General features: G+C 42.9%; 1 protein-coding gene across 1 annotated transcript in view; it reads right to left on the bottom strand.

The window, feature by feature from the left end:
• Positions 1-9,761: 9,761 nt before the first annotated feature.
• Positions 9,762-20,999, bottom strand: part of LOC102440550 (coiled-coil domain-containing protein 170) — a 97,178-nt gene continuing 85,940 nt past the window's right edge. Inside the window, 5 exon segments of the mRNA XM_023743643.1 lie at positions 9,762-10,957; positions 13,167-13,403; positions 14,540-14,782; positions 17,641-17,814; positions 19,953-20,153. Coding sequence (XP_023599411.1) covers positions 10,757-10,957; positions 13,167-13,403; positions 14,540-14,782; positions 17,641-17,814; positions 19,953-20,153 — 1,056 coding nt within the window. The 3' untranslated portion in view covers positions 9,762-10,756.

Consider the following 20,999-nt stretch of genomic DNA (forward strand, 5'->3'; position numbering starts at 1 on the left):
GGGGAAGGGGGAGAGTTGAGGAAAGCAATGTGATTCTCAAAAGTACGTGAACCATGTCCTCCAAAGTCCTCCATTATGTATCCTGTCCGTTTGTGCGTCAGCCCAATCTCTGTACTGAGGGCAATCAAGTCAGATCGCCTGGGTGAGATTCCCACAGAAGTGCGCTCCTTGTAACCAAATATTTTACTTCATTTTGTGTGTTTTTGCTGAAGGAGGAAAAAGTCCAAAAACAAATATTAAATTAAAAGTTGAATGTTTAAAGAGGCAAAAACATTTTGAAGATTTTTTTTCATGTGTTTTAGAAGCTTTGCTCCTCACGTTGCCACAACCATACACAACACAACATACATATGCCAGGCTGTTCAGCTTGCAAAAAAAGAGATGCCGTGGAGAGTATTTCCTGTTGCTTACAAATTCTTACAGTCCCTTAAACACTATCACGAGCAAAAGGAAATCCTGAAAAATATGAAAGTGAAATGATGCCCACAAATATAACAAGGTCCTCTGAAGAGCAAGAAAACTCAGATTAGCCCAGCCGGCATGGCTCAGTGGTTGAGCGTCAACCTATGAGCCAGGAGGTCACGATTTGATTCCCTATCAGGGCACATGCCTGGGTTTTGGGCTCTGTCCCCAGTGGGGGGCATGCAGGAGGCAGCCAGCCGATCAGCTATTCTCTCTCATCATTGATGTTTCTATCTCTCTCTCTCCCTCTCTCTTCCTCTCTGAAACCAATAAAAATAAAAAATTCAGAGTAAAAGGGCAATGTAAGTACCCATGAGAATATCTCTTTTTCTAAAATATGAACATTTCACTTTTCCTAAGAAAGTCTGTTTGGGGTATTTTTTCACTTACATGCACCTTGAACACACAGGGAAAGCAATAGAGATGTTGTGTTACATTAAGAAAAGCAAGAGCTGTCAGGCTGCCAGGACTGCGTGCACATTCCACGCTCTTGCATTCGTGGGTTTAGCAACCCTGGGTGAGCCCCTTTGAATCCTGTTAACCTTTTCCCCTCATCTGTAAAAATGAGGATCATAATTCTCCTTTCAGAATCGTGAGGCGTTTGTGCGTTATTGTAGACGAACGTGCTTGGTATGCCACTTGCCACAGATAAGCAACTGCTAAGTGTTTATTTGCCCTGCCTTCCCAATAGGCTTTTCTTTTTCAAAACCAATTACCTTCAAACCTACACCACATTAGGAGAAAAGTCCTGCTGGAAAGCCTCCACGATTGAAAAATACAAAAAAAAAATAATCAGCTTTTACTTAAAAGCTCTACATTAAGGGATTAAAAGCTTTACAAACCTTAATGGGGAAATTAACAATTGCCTTGCAGACATGGGGTCGGTGAGCTAATCACACACTTCGAATTCAATACACACCACCATGCTCTCCGCATGAATCACTAGCTTTCACACCTATGGGCATAACCAGGAACTTAATTAAAGCCAACTAATATTTTTTAGGACTACAACACAAATATTCTTTAGAGGATCCTCAAGGGCGTTTGCCAACAAGACTGCCTGTGAGCTTAATCCATCCTCTACTAAAAATACAGGGTACCAATCCCCCTTTTCTCAATTTTCCCAGGTGAGTGCCAATAGGGTCATGAGCACGCTGTCACACAAGGGAAACCTGCTGATGCGAGGACTAGAACCTCCTAATCCTCAGTCCTCCATACACTATATCTTATTATTAAGTCCCTGCTGTGAGCAGCCTTAAATCCCTTTTGTTAACTCAGAGGCAGGGGAGGGGACAGTACAGTAAGGTAGATACTGTGGATTGGCACTCACCATCCATTTCTCCTTGTAGTGCAGTATCTTTTTCAAAATCCCAGTTGCACCCGGCCAGCGTGGCGCAGTGGTTGAGCATTGACCTATGAACCAGGAAGTCACAGTTCAATTTCTGGTCAGGGCACATGCCCGGGTTGTAGGCTCAATCCCCAATATTGATTTCAAAGAGGAAGGGAGAGGGAGAGAGAGATAGAAACATCAATGGTGAGAGAGAATCATTGATCAGCTGCCTCTTGCACACCCCCTACTGGGGATCAAGCCCCCCAACCCGGGCATGTGCCCATGACCAGAATCGAACCTGGGACCCTTCAGTCTGCAAGCTGATACTCTGTCCATTGAGCCATACCAGCTAGAGCAATAAAAATATTTTTAAATGCCAATTGCCATCCATTAGTCAGTCAGAAAATCAACTTGGTGGGTCAAGACCAACGTTTCCTAATGGAGTGGGGTGGCCTAGAATAAAGCAGAACTTCACAGCACATACTAGGACAGAAGCAGACTAGGACAGAAGCCATGAGGGGGCATCCCGTTGCCTTGTGAACCTTTCATTTCAGGTAGACATGCATGTGACTATATGTAAGTGTGAGTCAAATAAATTTTACAGTAGAGCGTATTCAAAAGTTTGAACACTGTTCCGGTATGCCTCTCTATAACTCAAAAATGGGGAAGTTACGTGCCATGTGTCCCAGAATGCCTTGATAAAAGATTCCCATGTCTTTGGGGTTGGCCAGTCAGATGTCCAAGTGTGAGATCTGGAAAATGGCGGTGGTCACACCTCTCCTGCCACCTGTTTCTGTTGGCAAGCATGTGACGGTCACTTTCGGTCCTCTGTGGCATCACTAGCAGAGGACCCAGCATATGGTCACAAGATCCATGGGTCCTGGGAAGCAAGACACAAGGCATCCGTTTCCTAGCCCAGGTGGCAGCAAAGACAGTTAGGCTCTGGAGTCAGCAGCAGGAGGCCCCCGAAGGTGGTGGCTTCCAGATCTTGGTAGTATCAGTGCAGTCCTAGACCCACTGGCTTTCTGAGTGTAGAAGTAACAGCAGCTCTCTTGGTGGTTTCGTTCTGTGGTGTGCCTTTGGGAATTGCTTTGGAAAGTTCAACCTCAAGTCTATTTCTTCCGCCCTCACATGATTCTTTCTGTAAGTCACTTAATACCCTATAATAAATCCCTTCTTGATTACTTGGAGTAGCATCTTTTCTGTACTCAAACTTGTTGAAACTGACAGGAAATGGAAAAATAAGTAAATTTTTTTAAAAAAAATTTGGTACTCAGCATTATACTGGAATCACTACAGAGAATTCTGAAAAGAATCAGTAAACTAAATAACGTATTAGGCACATATGTTTTATTTTATAGTTTTTGTTTTTCTGAGTCCTATACCACCAAGTGATCAATAGATACCTGCTGTTTGATTGATTGAGAAAAGCACATGATGGACAATACCAGAATGGTTTGGTACCTTCATAACTAGTTGTAAGAAGAATGAATAAATGACTGAGGTCAGCTTTCCTAGAAAGATGCTGAAATAGGGAAGAAAGCAAGGTCTTTATACCCCAACATTGATCAAGTTGCAAGGTGCCCTTGGGAAGGGTCTGTGACCCGGGATGAGGTAGCTTCCTTCAGCCAAAGGCAGGTCCTTGCCAGACAGGCTCAGCTATGGATGTTGGGAGCCAACAGCTCTAAGCAACTGAAGAATGAGTCCTCAGTCCTCAAGCGAGACCTGGGTGGTAAACCACAGCATCTGTTCAGAACCCAGAGACGTCTTTATCGTGTCCTACAGCTTCTTAAATGTGTTGTGAAGACGTTCATCCCAGTCCACGTAGGAAAACAGGAAAGGTATGCACTCAGTATGTAAACGACTTTCAGCATGACACTAACAATAAATCCATTTTCCACTTAGCAATACGTGCAGCTGAGCATGTTTTTCAAATAGAACTTTATGAGTTGAGCCAGAAAGCATGAGTGTAAACTTTACCCCATGTATTTTATTTCCAGATCACCAGTGGGTATAATTTACAGTCTCTCCACTTTTATTTATTGCCCATTACCACTTTGAATAATAACATTTTTTATCCTATCCTCTTCCCTGCTTTAAACCACGTCATGAATTAACCACAAGGTTTCACACAAAAACTGTGGAAGAGGCAGATTTGTAAAAAGAAAAACTCATGAGACCGAGACTCAGGAAACCTGAGGTCTATTCTCAGTTCTGAGTTCTGTCATATCTCTCCTCTCCTCTTCTCTTCTCTTCTCTTCTCTTCTCTCTTTCCTCTCTTCTCTCTCTCCCTCCCTGCCTTTCTCTATTTCCTAGAAATAACTATACTTTTCCTATTATGTAGATTTTTAAATGGACATACATGAAAACATTGCCATAAGAATTATAATACATCTTTAACCTTTTATCATTGTTAGTCAACCATCCACTTTTAATTATTCATGCAAATCATTATGCATTGAGAACCCATTCAAATCTGCATACAGTTGGAAGTTTTGATACATAAAGAGAAGGGCAAACCCAATCCCATTTGGTGATTCAATCAGACATTCAACAAATACTCTTTGAGCATCAACTATGGGCCAAGCACTGGACATACAGTAAACAAACCTGCAGGAACTGGTTACTGATACAACAAACGATATTAGCGAGCATGCATTGAGTACTACCTATGTGCCAGGATATTTTCAAATGCTTTACATTATTTAATCCTCACAGCAATCTTCTAAGATAGTGCATAGTTTTCTGGGGCTGTGTTAACCAAGTTACACAAACTGAGTGACTTCAACAACAGAAATATTACCTCACAGTCCTGGAGGCCAGAAGTCTGAGACCACGGTGTCCCCGGGGGCTTCAGGGAGAATCCGCTGCGTGCCTCTCTCCTGGCTTCTGGTGCCACACTGACAATCTTTGGCAGCCCTTGGCTTAGAGCTGCATCACCCCATCTCTGCCTTCATTTGCATGTGGCGTTCTCCCTGTGTGCATGTCTGTGTCCAAATTTCCTCTATTGATAAGGACACCAGTCCTATTGGACAGGGCCCACCCTGATGACTTTATCATAACTTGATCATCAGCAAAGGCCCTGTTTCCAAATGAGATAGAGTTGAGACTTCAACATCTTTTGGGGGGGAAATAATTCAACCCATAACAGGTATCTGTTTCGCAGATGAGGAAACAGACATGGGGAGATGAGTAACACATTCTCGGGTGCGAGGTCACAAGGCTAATGCACTGGAGTGTGTACAGTGTGAGAAAAAGGGGACCCAGCACAGACCCCTGTGGGACACTGACACCCAGGAGACAGACATGAGACCCCACTTCTGTGACCTCAGTCGACTGCACGGCAAATGGGTGCCTGACTTAAGGGAAACCCATCTGCCGGCTTGTCACTGGCCTGCAAGGCAGGCGCACCTCACCCTGCAGAGTAGCTGCTTCACTGACCAGGTTCCCCTCTGGAGGAGAAGCACAGAGAGAAGCAGCGTGGTGGGAGCAGAAATGGAAAGACATACAGGAAAGCCAGGCAGTAGTGGAGAACACACAGACCAGGGCAGCCCCGAGTGAGCAGAAGGAGAAGCTAACTAAACGTAGAAAAGAAGAGGAGAGGTGATGATGGCATCAGCTGAGACACAGAAGCAGAAGCAGAGAGAGGATGAGTCGTCATGACATCAAAAGAAACGTGCATCTGTGGGAAGGGGAAGGGAACCGGCCGAGAGCCACACCGCACCGTGCATTGGGCACTCCAGTTCTCAGGATGGAGGACCCTTCTCACTGAGTTCTGGGAGGTCATCATTCCCACCCATACTTATATCCACACTTATCCTTACATCAATCTCTCTCTTTTTTGTTTTGTCTTGTTTCCTTCAACCTTAAAATAATCTAACTCAAACACCCAGAGATACAAGAATAAAGCATCATTGAAGCTAATGGAAGAGAATGCTTCAAGAAGGAAATGGTCGATGGTATCAAATATTACAGAAAGATAAGTCATATAAGCACTTTAAAAGTAACGGGGATTTGCTAACAACAATGGGAGAGCTGAGTGAGTGGAGACAGACAGAAGCCAGGTTGTAACGAGTGATTAAAGGAATGGAAGGTTAGGGGAGGCCGGGGGGAGGCCAAGGGGGGGGGAGGGGGGGAGGAGACATTTGTAATACTTTAAGCAATAAAACAAAATTTAAAAAAATAATAACAAAATAAAATAAAGGAATGGGAGGTAAGACCAGAAAGGCAGAAATATAAACCACACTTTTACATGATTCTGCTGTGAAGATAAAGAGGGAAATGAAGCTCTAAGTAGAACTTGTGGAGTAGAGGGAGTGGTTTTTTTTAAGTGAGAGAGATTTAAATATATTTTAAATTTTTTATTTAATTTATTGGGGTGACATTGGTTAATAAAATTATATAGGTTTCAATAAACATATTTAAATGCAGGTGGAAATAAGCCATTAACGTAGGTGAGGTTGAAAACAGTTGAGAGAGTGGAAAAAAACCCATGAAACTAAGTTGCTGAGGATGCAAGTGGCCAAGTAGAAGCAGGTAGAGGCAATAACCTGAGACAGGAAGAAGGAAGATAGCAAGGTTGGGTGTGGACACATAGCAGGCTATATTAGGATTTGATATGAAAGGTATTTCCTGTAATGGCTTCTATTTTCTGAGTGAAATAGGAGATGAGATTATCTGCTGACAATGAAGAGGAAAGAGACAGGGGAAGAACCTCGAGGCAGAGAAGAATATTTGCAATAATCACTTTGGAAAATGGCAGTGAAATCTCACCGGGAAAACGGTGAATGACTACCATTTAGTACAGAGGGCTCCGATAAATCAAAGGCCACGAATTTAGTATGAAACTTAGCTGTGATTTTGTGATTTCCTCCAGTCTCATTCAGTGGGCAGGAAAAGCAGCAGAAACATTGGTAGTTGGGATTAATTCAAATTTGAGGCTAGACGGGCAAGGGTAAAGGGAGTTTAAGGGTTAGGAAGGGGATGATTGAAAAAATGAACAATAATATCTACATGGGCTGCCGATGGAGTGGGGATGGGCAAGACCAGTAGGGACATCATATGAGGACCAAGGAATCTCAAAGAAAAGCTATTTGGGAGGAAGAAAAGAGGTCTGGGATGATACAAGTTTAAGATTTTAGAGGCAGAGAAGTTCTAGGTGATTAGATGATCCCGAATTTGACCATCTGTCACAGATGCGGACTGTGGGTCTGCCCAGCTTCTCTTGCTTTGGGGAACTTTCTGTCATTACATGTGTTTCTGGGTGAACAGCTCATCCCCGGGCCTTGCCCCACCCCGCCCTCACTGCGAGGGTTGGCATGGGATGCAGACCAGTGCGATCATCCCCTGGCTACCTACAGTGCGTGGTCCAGGGGTGGCTACATGACCAAGAAGAGATCAGACTCTTCTTTGAGATTTCTCCCATGGATGTTGGAGGCAGAGTCTCTCTTTTTCTCAGCTCCTGAGCTGGAAAGACCATGTAGCTGCTTGTGAGCATCTTTCCTGGCAGCACGGAGGACCCCTCTGCAGAAGGAGAAAGTGAGACCAACGTACAAAGACAAGCCGACCAGGCAGAGGTGGAAGATGGACAGAAGCAAAAAGAATCCCGAGAATTCTAAATCCCTGGATCTAGCCATGCTGAACCTAGTCTACCCCTGCATCTTTCAAATGACTCTCCCCGCCGCCCCCAATTCTCTCTTTGGCTTAAGGTGGTCTAAACTGGATTTCTGTAAACTGCAGGCAAGGGTGTGAGTGGCTGAAACAAAAGCACAGGAAGGTACGAGAGCTGAGAAGGCCAAGAAACTGAAGATAAGGCAAAAAAACAACAAAAGAACAAAAAGAAAAAATAATGATAATAAAGATACGGCAAAGGAATAACCATATGGAGGCTGCATAGGGTAAAGAGAAGCATGCAGACCCCTCTTGCTGATGAGAAGTGGGATGTGCAAAAATGTGGATAAACTAGAAAGAGCCTTCCTGATCAAAGGTTGTGTTGTGTAACCATGAAATGCTTTCCCAGGGAAAATCAGTTTCTGTTTCTAAGTCCTAAGTATTATTGCCATGTCAATAATACGCACTTTCTTTAACAGCTTTTTTTAAAAATATATTTTATTGATTTTTTACAGAAAGGGAGAGGGGGAAGGATAGAGAGAAACATAGATTGGCTGCTTCCTGCACACCCCCCACTGGGGATGTGCCCACAACCAAGGTACATGCCCTTGACCGGAATCGAACCCGGGACCCTTCAGTCCACAGGCCGGCGCTCTATCCACTGAGCCAAACCGGTTAGGGCTCTTTAACAGCTTTTAAGCCCACCACACCTTGACCTTGAATCACTCGCTATTCATCTATGAGACAGACTATGAGGTAAAATTGAAATTTAGATAAATCAGGTTAACTTTTCTCCCTGAGATACTTCATGCAATTATTTAAATGTCTCAACAATGACCAGAATAATGGCCTCAGTAGCAATTATCGCTCAAGTGTATTTGGTAGAAGAGTTTGTGTTAAATATTTTAAAACTCTATTTGGAAAAGTCACATCAACCTAATGCATTTTATTGGACAACATAAAATATACATGAGTATTATGGAAGAACACAGTCTGACACAAGAATGTGAAGCTGGCTGCCAATGCTAGGACAGATGCACCAAGGCAAAGCCAACAGCCAGCAGGCAATTTAACCAGGAAGACATGGCTTTATTAAAGCGATTCTCGATTTGTCCAAAGGACAGATAGTTAATGTGCGCGTGGATTATATACACGGACAGAAGCTATTTTTCTTATCCCATATGATGGTATGCTTTCTATCAGAAATCTGTAAGGGTTATGTTCAGACATTTTTAATTTTTATGTATGTGTTAAAGACTATTGTGTATATATTTGAGTCATATATTGGGAATGTTATATAAACATATATTCAGATAAATGGAATGAATTGTGTATTATAAGGAGAAAGTGCAGTACTAGTAATGATAGACCATTCTGAGCCTCATAGAAATCTAAAAATATAGGGTGTCCCCCAAAAACATATACACACACTTTGACTAATTCTAAAGGCCATGTTTATTAAAATGCATTTCATTTTCAAAATTAAGCTATCAGCTGTTGAAGTGTGTATACATTTTTTGGAGACATGCTATATAAGTAATGATAAGTCAAACGTGGAAAAACAATATTATAACAGCATATGTCTTTAAAGTGATGTTGTTAGATGTGTTTTTTGAATAGTGTAGAAATAAATTGACAGAGAAAATAAAAAGTTTATTAAAGATTGCATTTGGAGAATGTACAAAATCAGTGTTCCCACCCTCACCCCTACCACCACCACCGTGACTGCTTCCTGTGGTCTGGGCCACCCAGGGCCTCTCAGCATCCCCATCCTCCAGGCACCCAGAGGTGCAGCCGCCGCCTCCACTGTGGCTGAGTGTGGGCCCACAGCAGCAGCCACACACCTGGACTACATGTGGGGAGCTCCAGAGACCGCAGGCCTTCCCCGGGGAAACCGAGGCTGCCTCTCCTGCCTGCTGCACACTTAGCTCCTGTCCTCACGGGGCTGGGCAGGCGTGTTTCCTCCGTTGTGAAACACTACTTCATACTGTCCTTGCTCATGAAGGAGAAGCCGGCAGAGGCGACCCACCCTGTGGCCATCCTTGGTCACTCTCCCTCTGGGTGGCCTGTCGTCCAACCTGCAAGTATCACACTCATTTCCTCTCATCCAGACTTTTTAAATATATTTTTTAAATTAATTTCAGAGAAGAAGGAAGAGGGGGAGAGAGATAGAAACATCAATGATGAGAGTCATTGATCGGCTGGCCACCTGCATGCCCCACACTGGGGATCGAGTCCAAAACCTGGGCATGTGCCCTGACCGGGAATTGAACCATGACCTCCTGGTTCATGGATCAACTTTTCATTTTCTCTTAATACTTGGTTATAATCTACTTTTCTCTCTCCTTTAATTAGACACCAATGCTTTTCTCAAGGACTGATGTGGCAGAAATACGATAATCACCCAAAAGAGTAACACGTTTTTCTCTTTGAAATTAAAAAAATATATAAATTCCTGAAAAATATCTGTGAAATAGAAATTTAAAAAGAAGGCAGAAGTGAGAGAAATTCATAATAAAATCTGGATTCTGAAAAAGTAGGCTCGCTATGACTGTGTTTGATATATTGGTAAATAAAACTGTAGGTTGTCTTCATCTTATCGGTTTCATGTTAACGGCTCCATTTTGAAAGTACTGAGATCAGCCCTGTTCAAACATTAAAAAATTACCACCTAATGCAATCTGGCAGCAACATTTGAAAACACATAGGTTTCTTAGAGGACCTCAGACTATGCATGTTTTATCCAAATAAGTAGGTACATTTCTTTTTTAAAGAAATCATATGGATTATACTCATAAACCTTAATTACTTCTGGACTGCAAGCCTTGACGATATGCAGGCAATTGTCACCAAAACACAGGGAGCCAGGAGAAACTGGAGGATGGTGGAGTAGCAGAGAAGACACGCCTTTTGAGTCAACATAGAGTCCCTCCCGGTTCTGTCACCAACCAACTGCAGTCTTGGGTAGGTGACACCCTCTCAGAGCCCCAGAGAGGTTGTGAAATAAAAACATTAAAGCTTCTCTGTGTGGTGGTTATGAGAATTAAGTTGGGTACTAAAGCCCCTGAGTCATAAGCGATACCCCATAAGTAGTAATTCTCTACTGACAGTTTTCGTTCTAGATATGCAATCTAGCAGAATTCTTCTGGGTCCCAAAGTGCCAACAAATGAAATACCAGGTGTTTTTAGTGGCGAACATTTATCTACCTTTGAGATTCTTTGTTGTCAATGACGGATTCTCACTCTATCACCAAAGTATAGAATATTCACCTACTGATCAAATTTCAAAGGTTTGGAGAATTTGTTCAGTTGAGCATTGTGTCCCACGCCTTAGCTCCTCAAGAGATCCAGTGTTCAATGAAGAAGTTTTCAGTGGCTTTGCAGGTGCCTGTCTTGCCCGGTAGTCACATCGTTGAGGCCAGCACAGGTGACAAAGTGATGCTGATGGGAATGGATCAGTCTTTCAAGACATTTGATGATTTCATAGTCAGGAAGAGCAAGGCTGGTCATGTTCAAGCCCAGCATCTGGGAAACCACCTCCCTAAAGTCCACCAGCTGGAATATCAAACAGAAACACAGTAACTGAGAGAGCAAATGTGTCAACTACTGTTGAGCCAAATGCAACAACAAAAAACATGGAAAATCCAGGTGTGCATGAGGCAGGTAAGTGACTTACCCTCACCTTAGTTCTCTCATTTATGAAATAAGAAGGCTAGCCTACTAAATTACCTCTGAAGTCCTCTCAGGCACCAACCTTCAGCAATTTCATAACCACTTTTCTGATGAGCCAATTCATGTGGTATTGGCTACCAAGTCAAGAATCCCAATTAAGCAACCATGAACAAGACTCTGACCTAACTAAGATTCATTTCTCGCTTCCAAGGTAGGAAAAACTACAGACCTATCTCCCGGGGCTGTTCTGGAACCAAATGAAATGATGGCTGTGTATGTGTTCTGCATACTAGGAAGTGCTTTACAAATGGTAGTGTGGTCGTGCCCATGGTCATAAGTCCTTATGCTCTAGATTAATGTTACTGGCAATGAACCTCTCAAACTAAAGGAGGAACAAATGCAAGAAAGTTATGAGCTCATGACAACAGAAGGGCTTCTAAATGATACTCAAATCACATCAGACAGATGACCATAACACTGGACTCTCTGGGACTCACACACACACACACACACACACACACACACACACACACCGAGGCGGGTAGGGGGAGGACTGCAGACAATGGTGGAAATGTGCCTCACACCCCTTCCAATTCTCATGGTGATCCCAGGCTGAAGCAGAAGCAGATAAATCAGGGACAGCTGGGCGATGCCTCACTAGAGGTGCCTTCCATCTTAGGAGAGGTGTGATCTACCCTGAAGACAGATATTACATCCAGATCTGTCTTCCAAACATTCCCACCCTGTGCTAGTTCGCTTCCCAGCCTTCTCCCTATGCTGAGTCCAATTTGGGAAACATAATGCTTTCTCCAGCCTTGTCTCCCTGATGAAAAGGTTTCCTTGAAGTTCCCCATCCTTTCAAATATGGCCAAAGCTCTTAATTCTGGAGTGGTTTGACTCGGAGAGCGCTCACGCGTCATTTGGCCTTCCTCGACCCTGCCTGACACATGAGCCAGAGCAGAGGCAGACAGAGAGAAAAATATCCTAGGATCAGAGTCCACTCTGGGCCCCTGGAGCACCAGAGAGTGAGATGAAAGCCAAAGCATCGGGGGTCAGGCTGCCCGGTACATGCTTCTTCCTGCCTGACCTCTTGATGTGCTCACCAGATAACACTCTCCTCCTTGGACTGGCAAGCAAATAAGACCTGCTTTATGGTTTACATCTGGGTTTGGTTGGCCTTCAAGTCTGGGTGCCACCGTTGGAGATTTGGGGCTATTTCCTGCAGCTGATCTCTATGGAGATGAGGTTTATCCTGACCTCCCGGGGCTGAAGCCCTGGTGACCATCAGAAGATGTGGGATGATGCAACCTCTAGAAGCAATCAGCGAGCATCATAAAAACCTCCCCATAACCAGAACCTGGCTTTTCACAGGCTTTCCGTTGCTTTGATAAGAATGTCTTTTTCTTTCCTACAATCTGTGCCATGAAAATAGGAATTACTTTTCTTAGTGGAATAAATCATAATGGTTCTTTTAATGCCAAAAAAAGATGCTAGATGGCAGGCAGAGACGTTGAAATGATATAGAAAGTTCTGTAAATTGCCTGGCTGGCATGGCTCAGTGGTTGAGCATCAACCTATGAACCAGAGGTCACAGTTCAATTCCCATCAGGGCACATGCCCGGATTGTGGGTTCAATCTCCAGTGTGGGGCGTGCAGGAGGCAACCAATCAATGATTCTTATCATTAATGTCTCTATCTCTCTCTCCCTTTCTCTTCCTCTCTGAAATCAATAAAAATATTTTTTTTAAAAAAGAATGTTCAGTAAATTGTTTGGATAGAGCGTCAGCCTGCGGACTCAAGGGTCCCAGGTTTGATTCCGGTCAAGGGCATGTACCTTGGTTGTGGGCACTTCCCCAGTAGGGAGTGTGCAGGAGGCAGCTGATCGATATTTCTCTCTCATCGATGTTTCTAACTCTCTATCTGTAGGAAGTTTCTAACTTCCTCTCTGTAAAAAAAAAATCAATAAAATATATTTTAAAAAAAAAGAATGTTCAGTAAATTGTTTATGAAGAAATGTGTGAACAATAATCAAGCTTTGGAATTGTCCTATCTTTCCTAAGTAGGAAGGTTTCATCACCAGGTGTCTACCCACCTGCTTTTCTCTCTTTTCTGCTTCCTCCAGAGATTTCCTTAGCGTCTTCAATTCGCTGGTCACCACTTCTATCGTGTTCCTGGCCCTCTCCTTGTCCTCCTGGGCCTCGTGCTCGGTAGTGTCCAGTTCCGACCTGACGGACATGAGCTTCTTCTCAGCCTTCTCCTTCATCTTCTCCAGTTTGTCTCTGGATTTACTGAGGTCTTCAATGGCTTTGGTCTGCTCCAGAGTTTTAATCTAAGAAGACAAGAGAATGCTGATCGTCTCTTGTGTATTTCTTAGAAAAACTGCATAAGTCATAGGTCAATGGAATTCACTGAACTCATAACTTCTTTATGGGTAAAGAATGAAATCTTTATATAAATTTTGTCAAACCTGTGCGGGATGAACATGTCTTAAGACAGCTATCGTTTATAAACAACATATCAGAGTACCATTATTTGGAAAATCAATGAGATAAAATGGTAGGTAGCGTGATTCTGGAGTTGAATATTAAAATGAGGCCTGCTGGTTCTTATGTGCAGATTCCATGAGCTCCCTGGGCAAAAGCAACTGGCCCTTTTTGCCGCTCCCAATGGGTCACGCCTGGTTTGGAAGCTTTAGGAAGGGCACAATGTCCGCACTGGGAGTGTTTTACCACAAGGAGGCTCCGCCCCTCATCCCCTGGGCAAGCTGCATCACTGCTGGGAGGAAGATCTACAGCAGCACTGTTCTGGGGAAATGTCTTCTGACTTTACCAGTGAGGCGCACGTGCCTGCAAGGAGCCAGGACATCACGGACATCCGTATTGGTGACGTGCAAGTAATAACATTTAAAATATGATCTGTGCACATGAAGTTACATACTCATGCCATCGAAATATCTGGACCAAATTCTTTCAAGTTTTAATTCCTTTCTTCTCTGTATTCACTGGAAATCGGACACCTCAAATCCAGGAAGCATGTTGCCCCAATCTATCTACCCTCCTCGCTACTTGATACAATTCAACTCCCAGAGACCAACATTGTACCCCGGCACCTGCCTGACTCTTCTCATTTCTTCCTACGCAGATTCCTACATCATGAAACCCTACATGATCCCTAAAACCATAGTCGCCCTCATTTTAAAGACGTGTTTTTATTTTCTGGACTTAACACCACCCTGTTTGAGTGACTTCCCACAGCAACTACAGCTCTATTTCGAATATGAAAGAGCCACTAACCTGAGCTAATATGCTGACTTGTGTAATTTTTGCACTTTTCCCACAACTCTAGAAAATCAGGGGAAGGTTTCGTCTTTTTTTCTGGCGTGTCCATGATGAGGCTGGCACTCTTTCGCAGAAGCGTGTATGGTGACTAGCAAAAAGCAACAAGGGAGCGAAGCTGAGCACTTGCCTTAAGCTCATTGGTGTCAGCCAGTTTGGCTTTGAGCTCAGTGTTCGATTCCCGGCACGCGCTCAGCTCCTTCTGCAGCCTCTCCACCTGCTTCTGTAACTTCCGTGCGGTGACATTGGCCTCGTCCCTCTCCACAGCCAGGCCCGTCCGCAGCCGCTTCTCCTCTTCCAGCTGCGCTATTTTCTGCCGGAGGAGGTTCAAGTGCAGTTCTTTGCTCTCCAGTCTGTCTTTCTGGGTCTTGAGCTGGTTTGACACAAACAGGAAGTTTTACATGAACAGCCAGTAAACATAAATGAATTACTCAGAGAATGTTGATCTTTGTCCACACTGCAATAAGCCTCGTGGCTAAATCATTTTAAAAAATGGTACTAGATTCCTTCTCCCGATTGCATTTTTATTTCTCTCTCTTGGAGAATTAATTTTGTAGCTGCAAAGTATGAGATTGAACAGCCAGAGAAAATGCACAGAGAAATAGGCTCTCAACACCTGACTCCCTCCAACATAATGTTCATCTAATAAAAATGTAAAATTGCTTTTAAGACAATGGAAATGAGCCCAGCTGGTGCGGCTCAGTGGTTGAGCGTCAACCTATGAACAAGGAGGTCAAGGTTTGGTTCCCATTTAAGGCACATGCCTGGGTTGAGGGCTCGATCCCCAGTGTGCGGCATGCAGGAGGCAGCCAATCAATGATCCTCTCTCATCACTGATGTTTCTATCTCCCTCTCCCTCTCCCTTCCTCTCTGAAATCACTAAAAATATATATTTTTTAAAAACAACTAAAATGGGCTTATCAAGGGCAGAATATAGTAAAACAAAGAGACAAAATCCTCTCCAACACCCCACAGCAACTCTACTTGCCCTGGTCTTTCCTGAAAGAAGACAGGGTGCGAATTAGCACCAAAAACCTAGACTGACTCATCTCCATCCCTCAGGATGTGAGTAGTCTAGCTTGCTTTAAAGTTCATATATTTTTAAAGTAAGCGATACCAAGGAACATTGTTTAGAATAAGTGATACCAGGGAAACGTTTTTTAAAGCTTTTTTTATATATTGAAAATCTTAGAAATAGAAGGGACTTGAAGGAAGTTTGAGTTCGTCAGTGTCTTTATTACATGCCTGGCCTATACCATCCACAAAGCAAGCAGGTCCTGAAACAGCACTTATCATTGACAATTAAACTTGATGAAGGAAATTATAGTGGTTTTTAGAAAAAGATTGTGGGCTCTAAGAGGAGACAAAAAACCTCGTGGGCTTCACATGTCACAATTAGTGAGTGGAATATTAAGTACAGAAACCTCTTTCATCTGTTACAAAAATTAGGAATGAGAATCGTGTAGAATTATAGACTGTTAGAGCTGAGGAACATCATATTTTCCCTAATTTTTTTTTAATCCTCACCAGAGGATATTTTTCCATTGATTTTTAGAAAGAGTGGAAGAGAGAGGGAAAGACAGAGAGAAATATCAATGTGAGAGAAACACACTGATTGGTTGTCTCCTGCATGAGCCCCTACCAGGGCCCAGGCCAGTACATGTCCTTGACAGGAATCGAACCCAGGACCCTTTGGGCCGCAGGCTGACGCTCTACCCACTGAGCCAAACCAGCTGGGACACGTTTTCCCTCATTACTGACTGCATTTATTAAGTGTTCAGAGGTGTGAAGAACTAATGGAAATGTGGGCTTGAGTGTCTTGCCTAACGGTGACAGCAATGTCCCTGCCCGGAACCCTTTGTAACACGGCCCTTTCCATATTTCTCTAACTAACCTCCCTTCCTGGAGCTTCTTCATGTTGAAGTCCACTCTATTGCAAATTTATACTAGCAAGTTCTGTGCACACGTAATTTTAATAATTACATAAGACTTGAGAATAAATGGTATTAGATATTGACAAAAAATTCAGTTATCTGAGGGAAACTTCAGAAAAAATTGTAGCTCCATTTAATGTCTCTGATGGTAACAGGGGTTGTCTCCTTTCTTTTTAAAATATTCCCAAAGATACAGTACATGGAGAGGAGGTCAAATGTAAATAGAGCATCTTCTATGAGCCAAGAGTTCAAAATGTTATTTATTAAAAATGTACAACCTCCTGAAGGAGGTGTCATCCCCATCTTCAGTATGAGGAGAGGAAGAGAGGAATGCAATTTCCCAAGGTCACAGAGCTTGGCGGAGCCAAACTGGGAACCCAGATGGGACTCATTACATGGCCTGCACACTGTAACTCTACCACAGAATTTTCTCCTAAGAACTATTATAAGGATACATTTGTGTTTTCCTTTTTCCTTCCCCAATGCCAATAATTACATAACTAATAATTATATTTTTATCCTCTTCATGCATTCATTTATTTAGTCTAAACTGTTTCTAACTCTCCCTTTGAGTGAATGAAAATCTCTTCTCTCTCTACTTTCTAGTCTAATAGGGCTTTTACAAAGGCAGAGACGGCTAACTGTTCCCCAATTCTCCTCTCCTATAGTTATAGAAACAGTACGTTTTTCAGCTAGGTAAATGGCTAGCCAGAGTAAAGATTACCGTTTCAAGCCTCTCTTGCAGCTAGCTTTAACCATCAGAACGTATTCCATGGGACATAAACACAAGCTCATGGAGCAATTTCTGGGAACCTCCTTTAAGACAGCTCATGTCTGCTCTTTTGCATCCCTCTCCTGCATCCCTTCCTTCTCCAACTTCCTTGCTGGAACACAGATATAATATTTCTAAAAACTATTTTTAACCATGAGGATAAGGACCACCCTAGGGATGGGTGACTAATGAGCTTAAATGACCTGGGTTCCTTCAAAATTTCACAGAGCTGAGCTGTCACACTAGCCCTAAGCTGCCTACTTCCAGGAATTCATGCAACAGAAGAAAAGCAAAACACTTCTACTTGTTTAAGCCACTGTTACTTTGGGTCTTTATTACTCATAGTCTAACATAACCTTAGGTGATACCTGCCATCACTCAGACTTGAAACAGATTCTAAACACATATTATTATAAGCATGTTTCCTGGCCACATTGATAATACGGTAGCAGTAAGTTATATTTCAATATTAAAGTTTCACAGATATTCATTCTCTCAACATTGGCAAGTTTCCACCTCTCCTACCTTTCTCTGTAAATTGTGGGCGATGGTCTTATTTTCAATGACGGCATTGCTCTCGAGGCGTACCAGCTGCTCTGCGCGAGCTAAAACTACATCTAGACGCATGTCAAAACCAAGTTCAGCAGCCATATGGTCCAATTTCATTTTCTCTGAGAGCTGGTCCAGAAATTTAAGATACTACACCCAAGAACAAAAATGAAAATGGGACACAAAAATAAAGTTAACAGGCGATCTCACGCAATCCTCCCCTTTCTCCCAAATTTACAGGTAGTTCTCATTAAACCCAGTAGGAGCCGGGCCCACCAACACCAAAGTTTGGTAATGAATTCCTGACCCACCCTGCCAGCTCCATGTCCTGCTCCTTGACCATATTCTCTTGACTCTCCTGGTCAGTGACCTTGATGTTCAATCTAATATTATACACTCTTCTTAACCTTGCCATATGACAGATTTGCATGCTCCCAACTATTTCTCCGTCTCTCTGCTTTGCTACATGCTGCTGCCACCACGCCCCTGCTAGGCTAATCCAGCCCAAGGCATCCACCCATCCAGACCTTCCATGGAGATTTTTCCCACCCACTGTGGCCCAGGCCTCAAAAGTGGAAAATGAGGACTTAACCAGTTGCCACAACACTCTCTATACAAACAACCTTTGGACAACATTTTTGCTTTAGAGAAAATGTATTTAAGAGTTATTAATGTATCATATAGTTAAAGGAACAACACTCCAAAATGGAGTTATCAGGAAAGTCAAAGTTCACATTTTATTCATTTTTTAAAAAATATATTTTATTGATTTTTTACAGAGAAGAAGGGAGAGGGATAGAGAGTTAGAAATATCAACGAGAGAGAAACATCAATCAGCTGCCTCCTGCACGCCCCCTATTGGGGATGTGCCCACAACCAAGGTACATGCCCTTGACTGGAATCGAACGTGGGACACTTCAGTCTGCAGGCCAACGCTCTATCCACTGAGCCAAACCAGGTAGGGCAAAGTTCACATTTTAACAGGTTAAAGTGACAAACTGTTCTGGGACCTTCCTCCACTTGATGTCTGTGGCTCAGCTGGCCATGCCAGATGTAGCGTAATGTCTACTAAGTACTTGCTGGATAACCAGATCGATCAATGTGCTTTCTGTATCATCATTCCATGATTTGGGTTCCATCTTTGAGATTTTTTTCTCATGGCAATAACCCGGGCAATTTCATGTTTAAATAAATATAAATTCCTGACAACTGAAGCAATCCATTGTTTCTTTAATCCTCACCCAAGTATATGTTTATTGATTTTAGAGAAAGAGGGAGGGAGGGAGGGAGGGAGGGAGGGAGGGAGGAAGGGAGGGAGGGAGGGAGGGAGGGAGGGAAAACATCAATGTGATAAAGAAACATGCCCTGAGCAGGAATCAAACCTGCAACCTATTATCTTCTGATCTGAACTTTCTAGGAATCCCAACTGGGCTCCCTACCTTCAGTGTCTGGAACTTCAGAGCCATTCTGCCTTCAGAAAACCTTTTTCTTTTCCTCAAAACCCTCTATGCCTCCCCATTACCTATAGGATAAAGCCTCCAGTAATGAGCCTGACCTACCTCAATTATCCCTACCTGCCTCCGGAGCCACCTCCCACCTTTGGCCTCGCCCAGTCTCTTTGTGCCTCATTCGTCTTCTAAACAGTCCTATTACACCTCCCTTCCTTCATCCCTCCTGCTGTTCCCTCTGCCTCAGATCCCTTCCCCACTCTTCTGCCGGACAAATTCCTACCTGATCTTTAAAGCCCCTCACATATGTCACCTGTGGAATCTGCCCCTTCTCCCCACTAAAATGCTACTTATCCTTCAATGATCAACTCAATGATCGTCTTCCTGTAAAATCGTCCCTTTATACAGAAGCTATCACTCTTTCCACTGGGCTCCTGTTGCTCTTTCTTAATCAGTACCCCTGTTATACACTTACAGCCTTTAGTACAGCAAATTATTTGAATGACTGGCTCCTCTATTGAATGATGAGCCATTTAAGATGAATCGTGAGTTACGCATTCATACCTTACCCTCCAAGCCTTCAGCGTCTCATATATAACAGCTGTCCAATATATTCGTTAAGTTTAATTAGATATAATTGAATGATTAGATTTCATTTGAATCAAGGAAGTGCCAAACAATAGGAAGAGACTGCAAAACAATACCCATTGTTCCTTGAAATTTACTCATGATTCAGAGCATAAGCATCTATGGAATTGCTGCAAAACTCAGAATAATTTCAGGTGAAATACTACAGTGCAACAGATGCATCCACCCATCGACATGCCCTCCGGTTATTACCTTTTGTTTCTCAAAACTCAGGTTGTCTCGCAAAACATCTCCAGACACCAGCTCCCCCTCCAGGTGTGCCAGCTGACCCTGAAGGGCCTCCAGCTTGTGCTCAGCTTTCTGGGCTCTCTGCAGGGCTTTCTGGTGAAACCCAGACTCATTTTCCAACTGTTCAACAAGCTCAGATATTTGGGCTTCAAGCTGGGAAACCATCTGGAAACAAACAAAACAAGAATAAGCCTTGTTTTCGATGCGCTGAAGTGTTAAAATCTAGTGCTCAGTGCAAGCAGCATATTATTTATAACAACAACATCCAGATTCTTCAGAAAAATGGACTGAGAAACAGGAAATTGATAGATGTATTTGAAATAAATCTGTATCCATTACCTAATAAAATACTTTTGATTGGCCTTTTTAATTTTTATATAATTCCTCAAATAAGTTACTCCATAAATGTTCATGGATAACATTTACTTACCCCTAAAACTGCCATTAATTTAGGAATCTTAAAGCTTAGTTGGAAAAAGAGTTCAGACAGATAGCACTTTTAAAACCTATACAAGTGTCAAAAAAACCTATATAAGTATCATTCTTCTACCATCTGTAGTGGTTTAAAGACTACGCGGTGAGTTCATCTTGATAAGCAACCTTGAGAAGTTATCTGAATTCGAGAACACAAAGCTACAGGGTGGGGCAAAAGTAGATTGACAGGTGTTCATATGGGAAATAATACAATAAGTGAAAATAATAATACGAGGATAAACTCTGTTTCATCTACTCACAACTGGAAACCCACTTGTGCCCCACCCTGCATTGCTTCAAGCTCCTTCTCCATTTTCTATTGAGTATGGTTACTCCTTCACTAACCGTCAGTGGTGCTGCCTCTGGGCTACACAGTTATGGGGCAATGTTATCATCTGAACATGTGAAAGGTCAAAATTATTTTAATATGGTGATTCTGCATAGGATCAATGGCAGTGTACAAGCAGGCAGGACATTCTGAGTATTACCTCCCCTCCTATAACATAAGGTCACTGCTTCCCTGAGGAATGCCCCAAG

The sequence above is a fragment of the Myotis lucifugus genome, unplaced genomic scaffold (assembly GCF_000147115.1).
Source record: "Myotis lucifugus unplaced genomic scaffold, Myoluc2.0 scaffold_405, whole genome shotgun sequence".
Lineage (NCBI taxonomy): Eukaryota > Metazoa > Chordata > Mammalia > Chiroptera > Vespertilionidae > Myotis > Myotis lucifugus.